Below are 18401 nucleotides of genomic sequence, written 5' to 3'. Positions count from 1 at the left end.
TTCAAGAACAGGGAATTCTGAATATTCATATTTTTTTTCGGAAACCACAGACAGTAATTCACGGACAATGTGTAGAATCCAGTTTGAACCTATAAGAAAAATCACACAATAAAAGCTCTTTAAGGAGTCTTGATATTATAAAAGCATACTACTTTAGCATAAACCTAGCAAAAATTAAAATCTACTTTCCCTGGTATGCGCATGTAATGATTCTGTGTTTGAGATAACCTGGGCTACAGAAAGAAAGAGTTTTTTAGAAAACAGCATTCACGGCCGGCGCCGCGGCTCACTAGGCTAATCCTCCGCCTAGCGGCACCGGCACACCGGGTTCTAGTCCCGGTTGGGGCGCCGGATTCTGTCCCGGTTGCCCCTCTTCCAGGCCAGCTCTCTGCTGTGGCCAGGGAGTGCAGTGGAGGATGGCCCAGGTGCTTGGGCCCTGCACCCCATGGGAGACCAGGAAAAGCACCTGGCTCCTGGCTCCTGCCATTGGATCAGCGCGGTGCGCCGGCCGCAGCGCGCCGGCCGTGGCGGCCATTGGAGGGTGAACCAACGGCAAAGGAAGACCTTTCTCTCTGTTTCTCTCTCTCACTGTCCACTCTGCCTGTCAAAAAAAAAAAAAAATTAAAAAAAAAAGAAAACAGCATTCACTCACATCAGTATGAAATTCAACTTATCTTATTTCTCATAGATCATTTAATGCTTTTTTTTCAATCTAGAATATGTTCCTTTTAACAATGTTGAATTATAGACATGATTGCTTACATCTATATATTATTTTACTTTAATTAGCATTTTCTACAATAGTATATAATTTTGCTTTTATAAAGACCCAGCATTGGGGCCAGTGCTGTGACACATTGGGTTAAAGCCCCAGCCTATGGTGCCAGGAACCCATATGGGCGCCGGTTTGAGCCCTGCGTGCTCCACTTCTGATCCAGCTCTCTGCTATGGCCTGGGAAAACAGTAGAAGATGGCCCAAGCTCTTGAGCTCCTGCACCTGTGTGAGAGACCTGGAAGAAATTGCTGGCTCCTGGCTTTGGATCAGCACTGCTTCTGCTGTTGCGGCCAAATGGGGAGTGAACCAGCGGATGGAGGACCTCTCTCTCTCTCCCTGTTTCTCCCTCTCTCTATAACTCTGTCTTTCAAATAAATAAACTAAATCTTTATTTAAAAAAACCAGCATCAGTTAGAAGAAAAATATTAAATGAAGCTGACTTTAATAAACATTTAGAGATGAAATAGCAGTTGAGAGACTCAAAAGTAGCAGTTGTAAACTAGGGTAGTTTACACTCTTAATGTCTTGTCTTTCACTGCTGAGAGACTTTTGTAAAAATGATTTGATGTTTCATCCCGCAAAATAATCTATAACATGGAAATCATCATATGGTAGAAGTAGCCATGCTTTTGTCTGAAGTCAAAAATTAAGATGAAAATCTCTACCACCGTCTGTACTCCATGGCACTTGGACTTCCTCACCTTCATAGCTCTTCTTTCCAGTTCCACCTTCCACCATCCCTCATGCCCTTTCCACAGAGACTCTTCCCTCCGACACTGACAGTTTTAAGTCTAGCAGTTGTACTTCTCCATTTTACAAGTTTTACACTCAAGCATCCTGGCCGTCCTGCTTACTCATCTCCAGCCAGCTTCATGCAGAGGTGAGCTGCCTTCATCCCACCTTTGTCTTGAACCTTCTCTAATTTACTCATTATTTTAAAAAAAATGCACTAGTAGAATGAGGTCATTTACCACACTTTGGATAAGATGCTAGCACAATGTCGTCGCTTCTGGCTTCAAAGGCGTCCAGGGCTTTGAAAGTTTCTAAGGCACACATGGTGACTGGATAAGGAATCTGCTGATAGGTGAAAAATAAGTGAGAAAGTGCAGTTTCTTTGGATTTTTCCAAAGCTTCATCAATGTACTCAATAAATTTGGACTTTTCAGCCATGCTGGCTTCCTGCTGATGAATTTGTTCTGTGGTTTTCCAGGGGCAGTGGCTGCTTTTTATGCAATTTTTCAGAGGCTGGAATGGCTCCTCCCATTCACAAGAAAAATAAATCATTGAATTCTCATCCGCCCCCCTCCACCCTTGTATATCCTTCTCTGACAATAGGTAAAGCACAGGTGCAACCCAGGCTGAGGATCAGGGAATATTAGCCCAAGGACTGATTACATTACCACTCAGGCAACCTACCCAATGGAAGCAAGAATGGAGTCTCCTGATAGAAGATAATAGATATTAAATATCTAACAAACAGGTACATAATTGAATTAGGCATACAACTTTCACATTCACAGAATGAGACTTCAGTTCTCTCCAGGGTCGATAGCTTTCCACACACATCCTACGTGCTGTGACAAATGGGATTGTGAGACAATTTAGTTGAGTGGGAAAGAGCCAGGATTTGGGGGCAATCCTGGGCACTAGCCTCAGATTTGCCACTTATTGGCTTAATAGATTTCAAAGTCTACAAAACTGTGTTTGAATCTTGACTCTGTTATTCTATGCTAATAATACTGTGGCTCCAAAGTTGATATAAAAGGGGGATAGTGATTGCTGCCCTTCTATACCTATTTAACAATGGAATCCTGTGGTTTGTAGAAGAGATCCATGTTGTAAGTGGGAACCCAATGCAATGGTGTCTCCAGGCTTCTGAGCCCAGTTCCATGCTGGTTCAAGTCGGGTTGGGTGTGGGAGGCAGTCTTTCACCAGCAGCCACTCTGCTCTTTTTCCTTGGGCAAGTTGGCCTGCAATTCCCATCTCCCTTGTAGCACAGTGAGGCCCTGTGGCTGGCGGAGAGTGAGCAGAAGTGATTTGTGAAAATTCTGGATCATGTGTGTCCTAAAACAAAATGTTGATGACTCTAATTCTTCTCCATCCCCTTTCCCACAGCTGGATGGCAGACAGGATGTTGACATACCAGACTTGCTAATTTGGAGGGAAACAGCCAATGGGATGGAGGAAGCCTGACTATTGGAGTTCCTCCAGACACGGAGCCTCCCTCCCACAACCTATCCTGAAGACAACTGAAGTATAAGTGAAAGAGCACAGCTGTGTTTCTTGTTGGAGCTCCTGAAGCGTTGGAGCCCCTTTGTTATAGGAGTTTAGCCTATGTCCTGCTTGGTGCCTATTCTGGGTTAAAATTTACTCTCTTTCAGGGTGGGTGCTGTAGTGTGGTGGGCTAAGTCACCACCTGCAGTGCTGGCATCCCACATGGGTGCGGCTTCTATCCCTGGCTGCTCCACTTCCAATCCAGCTCCCGGCTAATGTGCCTGGGGAAGTAGCAGAAGATGGCCCAAGTGCTTGCGCCCCTGCACCTACGTGGAAGACCTGGAAGAAACTCCTGAACCTCTCTCTCTCTGTGTGTTTGTGTAACCCTGCCTTTCAACTAAATGAATAAAATCTTTATTTAAAAAACTTACCCTCTTTGGCATAAACCAAATTTTCTTTCTTCTATTTTCTCTTTTCAGATTTATTTATTTATTTGGAAGGCAGAATTACAGGGAGAGAGGTCTTCTATCTTCTGCTTCATTCCTAAAATGGCTGCAATGGCAGGGGCTGGGCCAGGCTAAAGCCAGGAGCCTGGAACTCCATCTGGGTCTCCCACATGGGTGCAGGAACCCAAGAACTTGCACCATCCTCTGCTGCTTTCCCAGACACATAGTAGGGATCAGAAGTAGAGTAACTGGGACTAAAACCTGTGCTGTGACATGGAATGCCAGTGTCACAGGCTGTGGCATAACCCACTGCACCACAATGCTAGCCGCATAAGACAAGTTTTCATAAACATATACTGTACTTTTCTTTTTATTTTTCTCTCATTGTCTTCCGAACATCATTCTCCTTATCCTTTTTCCATTTTTCTAAGAACATAGGGTTTTCTTTTAAACCATATTACCTTCCTCTAGACCAATGCTGAGAAGTTATCCCCTAGTTATGCCTTATCTAGCTGCACAGTAATTCATATATCAGTTGAAATAATAGCTAACAATATCGATCACTTGCATGTACACTCCCTGCCAGCCTGCTTTTCTTACATGGAGGATGTCATGTAATTTTATAACAAGCCTATAAAATTGGTAGTTCTATTATTAATATTTTATAGCTGGGTTAGTTAAGGCTTCTAGGGTCTAAATAACTTCTGGGGGCCGGCACTGTGGTGCAGCGGGGTAAAGCCCTGGCCTGAAGCAACAGCATCCCATATGGGCACCAGTTCTAGTCCTGGCTGCTTGTCTTTCGATCCAACTCTCTGCGATGGCCTGGGAAAGCAGTGGAAGATGGCCCAAGTCCTTGGGCCCCTGCACCTGCATGGGAGACCTGGAAGAAGCTCCTGGCTTCAGATCGGTGCAGCTCCAGCTGTTGCACCATCTAGGGAGTGAACCATCGGATGGAAGACCTCTCTCTCTGTCTCTACCTCTATCTGTAACTCTGTCTTTCAAATAAATAAAATAAATCTTTAAAAAAATAACTTCTGGAGGTTGAGAGTCAGCCTTGGGAAGAGCTGGCAAAAAGATAGTTACAGGGGCCAACATTGTGATGTAGTGGTTAAAGCTGCTGCCTGCAGTGCCAGCATCCCATATGGTGTTGGTTCGATTCCTAGCTGCTCCACTTCCAATCCAGCTCCCTGCTAATGGCCTGGGAAAGCAGCAGAAGATGACCCAAGGGTTTGGGCCCTTGCCCTTACATGGGAGACCCAAAGAAGTTCCTGGCTCATAGCTTCAGTCTGGCTCAGTCCCAGCCATTGCAGTCATTTTGGGAGTGAACCAGCTGATGAAATCTCTCTCTCTTTTTCTCTGCCTCTGCCTCTCTGTAACTCTGCTTTCAAATAATTAAAATAAATATTTTTTTTTAAAAAAAGGACAGCTACAGTGAGATCACATAGATCATGGGTTTAGTTGTTAGTGCCAAGGAGTTCTTTGGTTCTTCCTTACCTGCTGCAAGAAAACAAGACCATGGATTTTTCATTGGAAAAAAAGAAATCTTATCTTCTGAGAAGAGATCTCACACACACACACACACACACGGAGAGAGAGCGAGAGAGAGAGCAAGAATGCACAGAGCTCCCATCTGCTGGTTCACTCCCAAATTCCCACAACAGCCAAGGAGAAACCATGCCAAAGTCAGGAGCCAAGAACTCAATCCTCGTCTCTCAAATGGGTGTAGGGGACTGAAGTACTTGAGCCATCACTCACTGCCTCCAAGGGTACACATTAGCAGGAAGCTGGAATTGGAAGTGGAGCTGGGGACTCAAATGTAGGCACTCTGGCAAGGAATGAGGGTGCCCCAAGCAGCATCTTAACTACTGTCCCGAATGCCTGTCCCAAGAGAAGAGATATTTTTATGATCACAAGGGATATATTAAACTTCCGGGTTCTAGAAGATTGTGTTTCATAACAGCATTTTGTACAAAAACTACATATATATGCATCACAGAAGTGTAAATATCTAGAAAAATCTACATCTTAGAACTGAGGAAATTTTTTACATCAACAGAAAGCATCTTACTGAAGCAGTGAAAGTGGGAGAGCAGCTTCCTGTTTCCATTTTACAATGGGGGAAGAATTGACCAGAGAAGGTCGCTAGCTAAGAACAGGTGTCTGGGTTTGGTTATATTTGGGAATATGTATTAAGGGGAGAAACAAAAACCAGCTTGTGAAAGAGGTAAAATCAGAACATCTAACTGTCTTAGTATTCTTATAGTTTCATGTACCACTCCCCCTTGAAGGCCCTATTACCTTACATAATAGTAGGATAACATTCACTGGAATTGGGAAGGTATATTTTAGAATCTCCCTTCCAAAAAAGAAAAGAGGAGCTGGACTGGACTCCCTGCCAATCTACTTAGTGGGATTAGCCCTTACATTACAAAGAGTCTTTGTTTCCCCCAGGTAAGATAGAATTTAAGACATTCATTCAACCTTGGTTGTTTGCTTGCTTCTTGGCAAGTAGGACAATGGGCTGGACCTTGTTCTGGCACCACTGCCTGTAATTACAGGAGGCTTTGGGGGCTCTTTGGGGTTGGTAATGTGAGCTCTGATTCTTGCTTAGGTCAATGTGTCACCTTACGATTCTACATTCTCCACTCTGAATTGTCTGGTATGTATGATGGAGGGACACAGCACAGATGGCTCCAAAGTAACCATTAATAACACGATGCATTTGCCATGGCCTGCCTGTGAGTGCAGCTGGGTCTCCTGTTATATGAAACCCCAGTTTTCCATCCGCTCTTTGTGTCCCTGTTTGGATAAATGGCCACAAACTCCAATACTTCATCTGCCATGGCCTGCCTCATGCTTTGGGAAGCAGCTGTATTAGAAAAAGTTTCTTTCCTTGCTATTAAAACCATCATCATCATTCCCTCTTACCTCTTCTTTTTCCTTCTTTCCCTTTCTCCTCTCTTTTCTCTCTTCTTCCAGGGTAAAGATTTATTCCCCTCATCCAAAATGAGAAAACAGATGTAAAAGTATCTCTAGGGTGGTTGAAATCAGGTGAGATTAGCAAGTCTGGAGCATGGGGCTACAGTAACACAGGGCTCCTGTGAGCCAATTGGCCCATGGCTGGTTTTCAGGGGCTGCCAGGCAGCCTGTCTTGTACTCTTTCCTCCTTACAAAGCACGGTCCCCTCGTGATAAAGTTGTACTTTCTTCTCTTTTTACTGGAGAAATGCTACTTTCTAGTGTAGTTGGGGAGTGGAATTTACTTGTGGAGGGAGGGGGTGTAACCTCTTTGCATTTCTGGAGTTTACGACAAACTGGCCCATACTTTAGAGTTGAACCCTGTGAGAAGTCAGGGATGGAGTCCATGGGACAGTGGATGCTGGAAGCATTCAGGATTCAGGATGGTTATTCTGGCAGTACTTTGGCTTCTGTAGGGAGGAGAAAATCCCTTCTTCACCCTCCTATATTCATGCCCAAGGCCTCTATGGCAAAAAACAGATGAACAATTGAACAGCATAATGATTTTACTTGCTGTAGGAGCCTTCACAAGGAAATGAAAACTCCAAAAGAAACAGTTATTAACTTGCATGTTTTGTGCTATTGGACTACCCACTTAGTCTAATTGTGTTTCTTCATGACTGTCCAAAGTGGGTAAAAGTTTTGGGGAACTTTTTTTTTTTTTTTAAATAAAAAGGCACTTTCTTCACCTGACAGTGACAGAGATAGCTTTAACCATCACTTTTTTTTTTTTTTAAGATTTATTTATTTATTTGAAAGGCAGAGTTACAGAGAGGCAGAGGCAGAGAGAGAGAGAGACAGGTCTTCCACCCACTGGTTCACTCCCCACGTGGCCAAAACAGCCAGAACTGGGCTGGTCTGAAGCCAGGAGTCAGGAGATTCTTCCGGGTGTCCTTTGTGGGTGTAGGGGCCCAAGCACTTGGGGCATCTTCTGCTGCCTTCCCAGGCCATAAACAGAGAGCTGGATTGGAAGTGGAGCAGTTGGGTCTTGGACCAGTTTCTATATGGGATGCCAGCACTGCAGGCAGCAACTTTGCCCGTTAAGCCACAGCGTTGGCCCCCAACCATCATTTCTTTTCTTTTTTTTTTTTTAATTATTTATTTATTTATTTGACAGGTAGAGTTACAGTGAGAGGGAGAGAGAGAGAGAAAGGTCTTCCTTTGCCGTTGGTTCACCCCTCAAATGGCCGTTACGGCCGGAGCTATGCAGATCCAAAGCCAGGAGCCAGGTACTTATCCTGGTCTCCCATGGGGTGCAGGCGCCCAAGCACTTGGGCCATCCTTCACTGCCTTCCCGGGCCACAGCAGAGAGCTGGCCTAGAAGAGGAGCAACCGGGACTAGAACCTGGAGCCCCTACCCAACCATCACTTCTTTAAAACCTCCACAGAGCCTCGGAACCGTGGCACGCCTCTCAGTACTGCGTACTTCTCCTCGACTGTTTGTCTATACATTCTACCCTCACGAGGCTACAACTTGAGCGAAGGCTGACGTGTGTGTAACTCCTCAGGGTACCCTAGGCTCGGCTCTGCACGGGGTGCCTCAGTGGGCCTTGATGTTCCCGATCTCTCCTCCTCCTCCTCCCGTTGGCCTCGCTCTCCTCTTCCTCTTCGTGCCTAGTGGGCAGCAGAGGCCGCGTTTTTTTTTCACTTTCATCTGCAAACAGACTGGCCAGGGATCCGGCTGAAGTGCGGATTTCCTTCGGGAGGTCTGCCTTCCGAACAGTTCCCAGGTGACGCCCACGTGGCTGACCCTCTGAGACGATCTCATTTTGGCTTTAGGGAGTAGAAAAAGGATCAGGGACAGTCTCACGAGTCGGTGTGCTGGGTTCAGATTGGAGTTCTTTCTCTCACCGGTTGTGTGACTGCCGGCAAGGGTAAACCTCTCGCCTTTCCTGGAAAAAGAACTACTCACAGCACCCATTACCTAAGACGCTGGGCGGATGAAGAGCAATAGCGCGCCCAGCCCCCAATGTCAGGAAAATTGGACCGAGGGGGCGGTGCCGACGCGGAGGGGCGGGCGCTGCAACCCTTCGCGCATGCGCAGCTCCTCGGACGCGCGCTTCAGGTGAGACCCCCCCGCCTTTGGGGCTTGCGACGTGGGCTCCTCCGTGGAGCAAGAGGGGTGGGTGTTTTTGGTAGGTCTGTTGGGGGGAAAGCCACGCTGCGGTTCTGGGGTCGAGCGGAGCATACTTGGGTGTCTCTGGCTTCAGTTCGCCGGAAGGAGTGCGGCACGGGCAGAGCTGTTTCCGGGTCGCTGGGCCGCGCTGCCCGGCGGGCCCCGGCGTTCTGGGGTCTCCGGAGCGGGGGCAGCGCCAGGGATAGTCGGGAGCGGGGTGGGGGCCAGGATGGGACGCGGGGCTGGTTGCTTGGTTCCCGCCCGCTGGCTCCTGGAAGACTTGTTCATCAGAGCCAGGGCGTGGTGCTGGGGAACGTGGTTGTCCACGTCCGGACTGTGGCGGCTTGGCTGTGAGCAAAGCCAGCGCCGAGCAGGCCGCTTCCGCGCGGAGAGGACCCCGTGGCCAGTCGTGGCGACCAGCGCCGCACCCGGCTGGCACTGCGCGTCTGCCCGCCAGCCAGCCCCGCTGTTCTCTGAGCCTGCTGGAGAGCGCGTCGTTTTCAAGGTCACCCCCACTCCACAGTCCTGTCTGTCCTGTGTGGAGAAGACAGTCTTCGGTGTTTCCTTCCCACGGTTCACAAACCTGACTTTGTCGTGGACTTGTGTGCCCTGATGGTTTTTACTAAGTGGGCTTTATCCTTTGTTAAAACACATGGCCTGGGGCTGGCGCTGCTGCATAGCGGGGAGTGACAGCATCCCATTTGGGCACCGGCTCAAGACCCGGCTGCTCCACTTCTGATCCAGCTCTCTGCTATGGCCTGGGGAAGCAGTAGAAGATGGCTCAAGTCCTTGGGCCCCTGCACCCATGTGGGAGACCTGGAAGAAGCTCCTGGCTCCTGGCTTCGGATCAGCGCAGCTCCGGCCATTGCAGCCAATTGGGGAGTGAACCAGCGGATGGAAGACCTCTCTCTCTCTGCCTCTCCTTTTCTCTCTGTGTAACTCTTTCAAGTAAAAATAAATCTTTAAAAAGAAAATGAAAAGAAACACATGTCCTGAAGCTGAGGGATTTGGAAGGTAAAACATCTGTATTTTATCTATAAACATATCCTTTTAAGTAAATCTTTATTATACAGTACTTTTGAGCTTTTTCTTTTTTTAAAAAAATTATTTACTTGAAAGTCAGAGTGACAAAGATCTTCCACCCACTGGTTCACTCCCCCAAATACCTGCAGCAGCTGAGGCTGGGCCAGGGCAAGGTTAGGAGCCAGGAACTCCGTACTGGTCTCCTATATGAGTGGCAGGGGCTCAGCCACGTGGGCCGTGTTGACTCTGGCACTCTGATACGGAAGGCTGGTGGCGCTGTAAAAAGCAGTGGTTTAACCTGCTGTGGACAGCATCTGCTCTGAGCTTTATTTCTTGGAACACTTAGCACTGCTTTCTCCCAAGAAAAGCAGTATTGTACTTGGATTCCTGAAACGGGAGCTTTTGGTGTAGAGCCCCTGACCTGTCTCTTGATTATGTGTAAGTTCTTTTGTATGGCTCTTTCGCTTTATTTAAGAACAGTGAAGAGTTCATATTTGCTCCCCAGGGTAATCACTATAAAATGAGAAAAGGGGTTTTTGGGGAGAGGAACACCTAGTAATGATTAGCAGATAATCCTTCAAAAGGATTATATTTAATTACCTCCACCCTCAGGCATGAAAAGGAATCAGAATAGACTAAGTGGCCACCAGTGAGCAGAGAGCTGGAGCTGTATTAGAGAATGAACCACCTGTTGGCAGAGACTACATACCTGACAGAGCACACAGAGGAAAATATCAAAATTAGATGAAGAACTAGTGGTCCTCCTGTTCTTGACTTTGGTTTACAAAGCTGCAGAGTAAAAACTCGGATTTACACACTTCATATATTCAGTGAGTCCTATATTCTATTTTCTTGTTATGCAACTTTTTTCCTTGTTTAGTTTTAGAAAAAGACTCAAAATACTTTAAATATTTTTTTTAAAATTTATTGATTTATTTATTTGAAAGGCAGAGTAAGAGAAGAGAAAGAAAATCTTCCATCTCCTAGTTCAGTCCCCAAGTGGCCACAGTGGCCAGAAGGACTGGACTAGGCTGTAACCAGGAGCCAGGAGCTCCATCTGGGTCTCCCGTGTGTGTGGTAGGTACTCAAGTACTTGAGCCATCATCCGCTGCTTCCCCTGCGCATTAGGAAGCGGAGTGGCTGGGACGCAAACTGGCACTCTGATATGGGGTATATGCATCCCAAGCTGGGGCTTAACCTGCTGCAGCACAGCACCTGCCCCAAAATACTTTTTAGCTAGCACAGGAAGAGAATCACGATCTAAGTTTTGACACTTAATGGGTCATTGTTCTCAGTTCTTCCCGATTGGCCTATGGGGCTCTTGCATAAAAGTGATTTGGAGTGCCTGTTTTCAGGCAGATTACTGGGGTTCCAATCCTACATTTCCTAAGTCAGAATTTGAAGGTTGGGGAGTGGAGAATTGAAAGCTTCAGGAATGCATTTTAAAAAGATGTGTTTTAAAAATGAATTAAAAACACCAAAAACAGCCTAGAGACTTTCCATCACTAATTCACTCCCCACATGGCCAACCCGAATGGCCACAATGCCTTGGGCTGGGCCAGGCTGAAGCCAGGAGTCTGGAACCCCATCCGGGTTTCCCATAGTGGTGGCAGGGTTTCAGGTCTCAAGCCATCATCCACTGCCTCTCAGGATGCATTAGCAGGAAGCTGGATTGGAACTGTTAGTTGAGATGAGTGGTGGGCTTCTTGTCTGCACAAGAAAGAATTCAGGCCCGAGAGAGCAACGTAGCAAGATTTACTGGGGACAGGGCATCCATCAGAATGGCAGGGACAGAGAGAGTGCCCACTCAGACTGCGGAAAGCGAGGTTACGTGGGTAAATGGAGAGAATACACCTGGCAGGCCAGGCGGGTGGCTCAGGAGAGCTGAGCGAGCACGCAGTCTTTGTTCAGACTGTGACTTCTAAGAGAAAGGGTCTCGTTTTTCTCTTTACTCCCACCCCTTTCTCCTCCAAGACAAAGGGTTTGCTGAGTATAAATTAGGAAAATTCCTCCCCAGGTTTGGGGAGCCCTCCTGGCTCAGAGCAGAGGAGCGTCCCCTAGGGGCCTGCCTTGGAGGAAGGCTGTGAAGGTTGCATTGCTCCATGTTATCAGGACAGGTACCATTTGGTCCTGAGGAGAGAGGAGTGTCCTGGGGAGCTTTCCTGGGGGAGGGCTGATACCACCTGGAAAGTTATCTGAGTCTGGGCGGGACTGTGAAGTGTGCATACTGGGCTCTTACTTTCTTTTCTGAAGAAACTATATTCACTTCAGGCGCCTCACACACACACAGGCTAATTTCTAACTTCCTACCAGAACCAGAGTAGCCAGGACTTGAACTGGGTCTTAGATATGGGATACCAGTGTCACAAATGGTATGTTAACCACTGTGCCACAGTCCACAGTGTTGGCTCCCAAATGTGCACTTTTTCACAATGCTCTTGGGTGATGCAATTAAAGTTCTAAACAGCTCAGAACAGTCAGGAACAGAACCAATTAGTTTGTTGCTCAACTTTCTAATCAGCTCTAGCAAAATGCTTGCATGGCACATAGTATGATAGATGCATTATTGAAGAACTTCAGCCTGAAACATCTAGACTCCCTTATGTAATAACATTACTTTTGTAGGCCACTTTACAAAGAGCTTTCCCATTAAATAATCATCTCTTAGGTTCAAGTTCAGCTAAAAAAGTTGATTTGACCTAACTTGCACCATTCTGTGTTTATAGACAATGAGAAACTTTGTTTCATAAAGTTTTCTTTTCACAGTGCTTTCTTGAATCTCCTTTCTGTACTTTACCCAATCTTGTATCTTTGGTTTATTATACCCATTAGGCATGAAGATTGAAAAATCAGGTACAGGGGCTGGTGTTGTGGCATAGTAGGTAAAGCCATTGCCTGTGATGCTCACATCCCATGTGAGCACTGGTTTGGGTCCTGGCTGCTCCACTTCTGAGCCAGTTCCCTGATAATGGCCTGGGAAAAGCAACCGAGTATGGCCCAACTGTTTGGGGCCCTGCTACTAACGTGGGAGACCTGGATAAAACCTCTGGTGCCTGGCTTCAGCCCAGTGCTGGCCATTGTGGCCATCTAGTGACCCAGTGGGTGAAAGGCATCACTGTAACTGTTTTAAAATAAGTATGTACATCTTAAACAAATGATAAAGTATAGGTTCTTGGGACACATCTAAAACAAGTATGTTGTGACTTTCGGGTCTTATTCCTATACAGATGAACTGATAGTGAACTGGTTTTTTTTTTAGAACTGGCAATGGAAGTTTAAATATACTCATTCAATTTTATACCTATTTATTAAATTTAGGATGGCCCGTTCAATGGAACCACTGGCAAAGAAGATCTTTAAAGGAGTTTTAGTAGCTGAACTTATCGGTATTTTTGGAGCATATTTTTTGTTTACAAAGATGAACACAAGCCAAGGTAATGATAATTCAGAAATTAATGCTTTCCAGAGGGGTATACAATTAGTTAATTCATTTTAGGTGCTAAATGGTAGTGCTATTTTTGGAGAAATTCCTTCTTCAGATTCTTTTCTTTTTTATGGTCAAAAGGGGGGAAGCCGCCGGCGCCGTGGCTCACTAGGCTAATCCTCCGCCTTGCGGCGCCGGCACACCGGGTTCTAGTCCCGGTCGGGGCGCCGGATTCTGTCCCGGTTGCCCCTCTTCCAGGCCAGCTCTCTGCTGTGGTCCGGGAGTGCAGTGGAGGATGGCCCAAGTCCTTGGGCCCTGCACCCCATGGGAGACCAGGAGAAGCATCTGGTTCCTGCCATCGGATCAGTGTGGTGCGCCGGCCGCAGCGCTCCAGCCATGGCGGCCATTGGAGGGTGAACCAACGGCAAAGGAAGATTTCTATGTCTCTCTCTCACTGTCCACTCTGCCTGTCAAAAAGAAAAAAAGTAAAAAAAAAAAGGGGGGGGGGGAGCCAGGTCTTATTGTAGACCAGATCATTGTTACTTCTCCCTTAAGAGTTCAGTTTCATATCTCCAATGTTCTTCTGATGGGACAGGTAGAGCAGGTAGCCTTGTCCTGGCTGTGTTTGGGAGCAGAGTGGGGAAACTTACACTTCATTGTTCAGAAGACTGAGAAACAGGTGGCACTGCTGTACTCAGAGTACCCAGTTTTCTCTGCAAGCTACAGTAGTCTTCCTCTGCATCAGTAGTGGGTACCAAAACCCTTTCCCATACTACTACTCAAAGTACTTTTAACATTTTGTGTCGCTCCCCCTCTTCGTGGAGGAACGACACAGGACCCTACCTAGGCTTCATATCCGAGTCACGGCACCATTATGTCGCTCCCCCTCTTCGTGGAGGAGCAACACAGGACCCTGCGCTGTTCTTTCGTCTGCTCGGCCCTCCCCGGGTTTGCTGCTGGTTCTTCCCGGGTTGGCCACTATCCCTTCCACCTCCGTGGAAGGGCAGTTCCCCCTGGCCGCATTCCCCACTTCCGCAGGGGAGCGGCACACCGCCGGCCGGGTCTCTCGGGGGCTGCACGGGTTCCCTTAGATGTTCCCCATAGATGTTCCTGGTGCATGCCGTCTCTCTCCTCCTTTATAGTCCTCCTCCGCCAATCCCAACTCGGCTGAGTACGCTGCTCTCCAATCAGGAGCAAGTCCTACAGTTAATTGGTTGAACTGGAGGCAGCTGTGCGGAAGCTGTTTACTTCTCTCCCAGCGCCATATTGTGGGAGAGCAGATGCATAGAATAAGTCCTAATTCGAGCAACTTAGTCTAGTCCGGATTGCTCCCCACAGATCCCCCTTTCTTTTTATTTTTTGGCGTTGATACGCGCCTGTCTTCGGTGTCCCGCAGCACACACTCTGCTGTACTTGCTAGAGTTGCCACAGGCTCTTACAAGTCCTATCAATCAGGAAAACCGAATCCGGGTCCTCTCTTCGCCATTGTGAGGAGGTTTTTAGGCGCTGATGCGTGCCTGTGTTCGGTGCCCTGCAGCGCATGCTCTGCTCTGCTAGAACTGCCTGCAGGTGTTTACAAAACCTATCAGGCAAACCGAATCCAAGCCTTCTCATTGCCGTATTGTGGGGGAGACTTATTAGTGTTGGTTCGTGCCTATCTTCGGTGACCTGCAGCTCATACTCTGGTCGAGCTTTGCTGGCGCTTACCGCCTTAAATCAGGCAGACCGAATCCAAGCCTTCTAATTGGCATGTTGAGGGGAGGCCTTATTTTTCTCTATTTCTCTATCTCCGGGCATTTCTATTTCTCCCATTTTACTTCTGTCTGCCAGCATTCCTATTTCTCTCACTTTACTTCTAAAACTTCTGTTTCTCTTATCCCCGCAGCTTCCCGGCACCTCGCCCCGCCGGCGGGTTCCCGGCTCTGCGCCGCTTCAGCCCGCGCGCCTCTCTCATCTGCGCAGCTTCCCGGCTTTGCGCGGCTCCGCGGTCTCCACGCTTAACCCTTTCGCGTCTGAACCACGGCCTACGCCAGCGTTCCCTATCTATTCACGCCCCGTGCTCTCTCTGCACGCAGCGGCTTCCGCGAGTAACACAGCGTAGCTTGCGTCTCCGCCACTAGGATTCAATCCAAGTTCCCCGGGCTAGCCTGGCGAATTCAACCCAGCGTACGTCTCCGCCCCACGATTTGGCTTCCCGTCCTTTGCTCCCCGGGCTAATCAGACGGATCCCAATCTGGCTTGCGTCTCAGCTTCTGGTTTTAACTTTTCGCCCCCTATTCCCGGGCTAACTTGAGAATCCCAAAGTGGCTTTCGTTTCCGCCTTGGCCTGCCCCCCGCGGCTTCAATTTCCCTAACATTTTTCTCTACCCGGTATGTTTCCCCAAGCTTTCCTCCAACGATATTCCTCCCTCATTTCTCCTGGCCTCTCCCCACAGTCCGCGTCCGAGTCTGTTTGTTCTAGCTTTCACTTTCGCTTTCGACCTTAGAGATTTCTCCCAGCTTCCCCCCGTAGTCCGTATCCGAGTCTATGCCTATGCTTTCAATAGCTTCTTCCGGCTCCTTTTTCGTCCGGCTTTTCCCTAGGCTGTTTGCTAATCTCTCTCTCCGGTAATTTCCCAGTTCTTCCCGTTTCTTCCCTCCTAAGTTTCCTATCCGAGTCAGGTTTCCTATCCGAGTCACGGCACCATTATGTCGCTCCCCCTCTTCGTGGAGGAACGACACAGGACCCTACCTAGGCTTCATATCCGAGTCACGGCACCATTATGTCGCTCCCCCTCTTCGTGGAGGAGCAACACAGGACCCTGCGCTGTTCTTTCGTCTGCTCGGCCCTCCCCGGGTTTGCTGCTGGTTCTTCCCGGGTTGGCCACTATCCCTTCCACCTCCGTGGAAGGGCAGTTCCCCCTGGCCGCATTCCCCACTTCCGCAGGGGAGCGGCACACCGCCGGCCGGGTCTCTCGGGGGCTGCACGGGTTCCCTTAGATGTTCCCCATAGATGTTCCTGGTGCATGCCGTCTCTCTCCTCCTTTATAGTCCTCCTCCGCCAATCCCAACTCGGCTGAGTACGCTGCTCTCCAATCAGGAGCAAGTCCTACAGTTAATTGGTTGAACTGGAGGCAGCTGTGCGGAAGCTGTTTACTTCTCTCCCAGCGCCATATTGTGGGAGAGCAGATGCATAGAATAAGTCCTAATTCGAGCAACTTAGTCTAGTCCGGATTGCTCCCCACAATTTTGTAGGTAGAAATTGTCTTTTATAGTCAACTTTTTTTTTTTTTTTTTTTTGACAGGCAGAGTGGACAGAGAGAGAGAGAGAGAGAAAGGTCTTCCTTTGCCGTTGGTTCACCCCACAATGGCCGCTGTGACCGGCACGCTGCGGCCGGCGCACCGTGCTGATCCGAAGGCAGGAGCCAGGTGCTTCTCCTGGTCTCCCATGGGGTGCAGGGCCCAAGCACTTGGGCCATCCTCCACTGCACTCCCGGGCCACAGCAGAGAGCTGGCCTGGAAGAGGGACAACCGGGACAGAATCCGGCGCCCCGACCGGGACTAGAACCCGGTGTGCCGACGCTGCAGGTGGAGGATTAGCCTATTGAACCGCAGTGCCAGCCAGTCCTCAACTTTCTAATTAGGGAATGCTGCTTTTTCTTTTCCTAAAGCAGGGAATAGTCATGGAGTGGTGTCCATCCTTGAAACTTGTCTTCTTCAGAGTACTTCACTGTAACATTGTATTAGGTAGGGTGCTATTGGATGTTCACAGAGTCTACACTTTTAAACTCTAAGGATATAAAGAAAACATTGTAACAGTATTTAAAAGCAAAGTTGGAATCAATTTCAAAATATGGGTATGATCTTATTTCTAACCCCTTCTCAAGGTAAAATGGTAAAAAAACAATTCATACACTTACATAGGGAATTATATATTAACACTGAAGATTTACTTTTAAATACAATTTATAAATAAATAATATGATATATATGTATATATATGTGCCAGATTTTAAAAAGTCCAAAATATAAGGCAGTTACCTATTAAGGCAAGTGCAAATGCAATCTTACCCAAAAAGGTAGAGTTCCTAGATTACCAGAAGGCTCTTAAATTTCTGACCTATTATCATATAGATCCTAAAATGCTAATTTATGTGTTAATATAATGAGTTTCTGATCATGTCTAATTTCAAGACTTTCTTTTTTTTCATCAGATTTCAGGCAAACAATGAGCAAGAAATTTCCCTTCATCTTGGAAGGTATGTTTTTCTTTTAAACATAAGAGCACAAAACAACTTTTTCAGGTAATCTATAAATTAACTTTTTTATGACTAAGGAGTAAATGACCTTGAGATACATAAATATCCAATAATTCTATTCATCCCCATTTTAGTTCCTTTTGAGACTACAGACTGGAGAAAACTGCCACCTAGAGTTATCTGGATGAGAGCATAAATTAGTTAGTGGGCTAGATTCTTAATTCTTCTGGTGGTTTAAGATTGTAGACTTTGGAATAAGATATAACTGTGGTGGTAATAAAACCTTTGGTTTTAAGACTGGTTTTATCTAAAGTTTGCTAACTTCTCAGAGCTGTTTCTCTACCAAGCAGAGTTAATCTCTACTTCAAGGAATTGTTCAAGGACCTAATAAGGTGACATTATGTTGGTACTTAGTGCCTGGCATAATGTGATGCTGAATAGTGCTCATTACAATTAGTGGAGATGCAGGAAATATGTAATTCTATCCTCTCATCTTATTATGCAGCAACATGGGGAAAGATCGATTTTCCTCAATGTAAGTCTAATTTTGTTTTACATACTTTTATAAATGACAATTATTTTTATTTATAGTTTATTACAAATCCATTGAACAGTCTGGAATGTATGGGATCAGAGAACAAGATCAAGAAAAATGGTTTAACAGCAAAAATTAGGAGTAAGTAGAATTTTTAATTGATAATTTAATAATCCTCATTTCCTTTGCTTTTTAGCTTTCTGATTGAGTTTCAGCCTCTTCTTTTTGAAGTTTTTCTTTTTCTTGATGATACTTTTTACATCTCTGTTGTGCAGCCAGTTATCGCGCTCAGCCTCCCACCTCAGTTGTTTGAGACCTTTGGGAGGAGAAGAAAGATGAGCCCACCATTTAGACTCCAGATTCCCACAGAACATCCTGCTGAGTGACAGGGACTTCTGGTCTGCCAAGGCTGCAGCTTCCCATCCCCCAAGCAAACCCACTGCTTGTGCTCAGTTTTTTTGTCAAAGACTAATGTTTTACCAATAAAAGATAAGGGAAGGAAAAGGAACAATTGCCTTAAAGACTTTCTTTTCCTGAAACACTTTTATTTGTAATAGAACAGAAACCAGTAACAGTCGGAATCAGAAACACTTATTAAACTCATTAAAAAAAA

General features: G+C 46.8%; 2 protein-coding genes across 35 annotated transcripts in view; one reads left to right on the top strand and one right to left on the bottom strand.

Moving 5' to 3' along the window:
- The first annotated feature begins 7528 nt into the window (after nucleotides 1-7528).
- CEBPZOS (CEBPZ opposite strand) overlaps nucleotides 7529-18401 on the top strand; it is a 15835-nt gene continuing 4962 nt past the window's right edge. For 5 of the 33 annotated variants that reach the window (XR_016230474.1, XR_016230473.1, XR_016230472.1 and 2 more), the window contains exons 1-4: nucleotides 7529-8517; nucleotides 12910-13025; nucleotides 17209-17253; nucleotides 17845-17929. Coding sequence is in view for 17 of the 33 variants with exons in the window: in XM_089327736.1 (XP_089183862.1) it covers nucleotides 8393-8517; nucleotides 12910-13025; nucleotides 17209-17253; nucleotides 17845-17927 (369 nt within the window). In the remaining 16 variants the exon portion in view is untranslated. Of the gene's footprint in view, nucleotides 9583-10203; nucleotides 10422-12909; nucleotides 13026-17208; nucleotides 17254-17844; nucleotides 17930-18063; nucleotides 18297-18401 lie in introns of those variants that run through there. The other 28 variants (XR_011386706.2, XR_011386702.2, XR_011386701.2 and 25 more) reach the window with 17 other exon arrangements.
- The window catches only part of CEBPZ (CCAAT enhancer binding protein zeta), a 24380-nt gene continuing 23810 nt past the window's right edge, over nucleotides 17832-18401 (bottom strand). For both annotated transcript variants that reach the window (XM_002709920.6, XM_089327729.1), the window contains one exon: nucleotides 17832-18104. In XM_002709920.6, coding sequence (XP_002709966.4) covers nucleotides 17965-18104 — 140 coding nt within the window. In that variant the 3' untranslated portion in view covers nucleotides 17832-17964. The remainder of the gene's footprint in view (nucleotides 18105-18401) is intronic.

The sequence above is a fragment of the Oryctolagus cuniculus genome, chromosome 2, assembly GCF_051225735.1.
Source record: "Oryctolagus cuniculus isolate XC-2025 breed Fujian yellow rabbit chromosome 2, ASM5122573v1, whole genome shotgun sequence".
Classification (NCBI taxonomy): domain Eukaryota; kingdom Metazoa; phylum Chordata; class Mammalia; order Lagomorpha; family Leporidae; genus Oryctolagus; species Oryctolagus cuniculus.
Note: the sequence above shows the minus strand (reverse complement) of the source record. Positions and strands in the feature narration are given on the sequence as shown.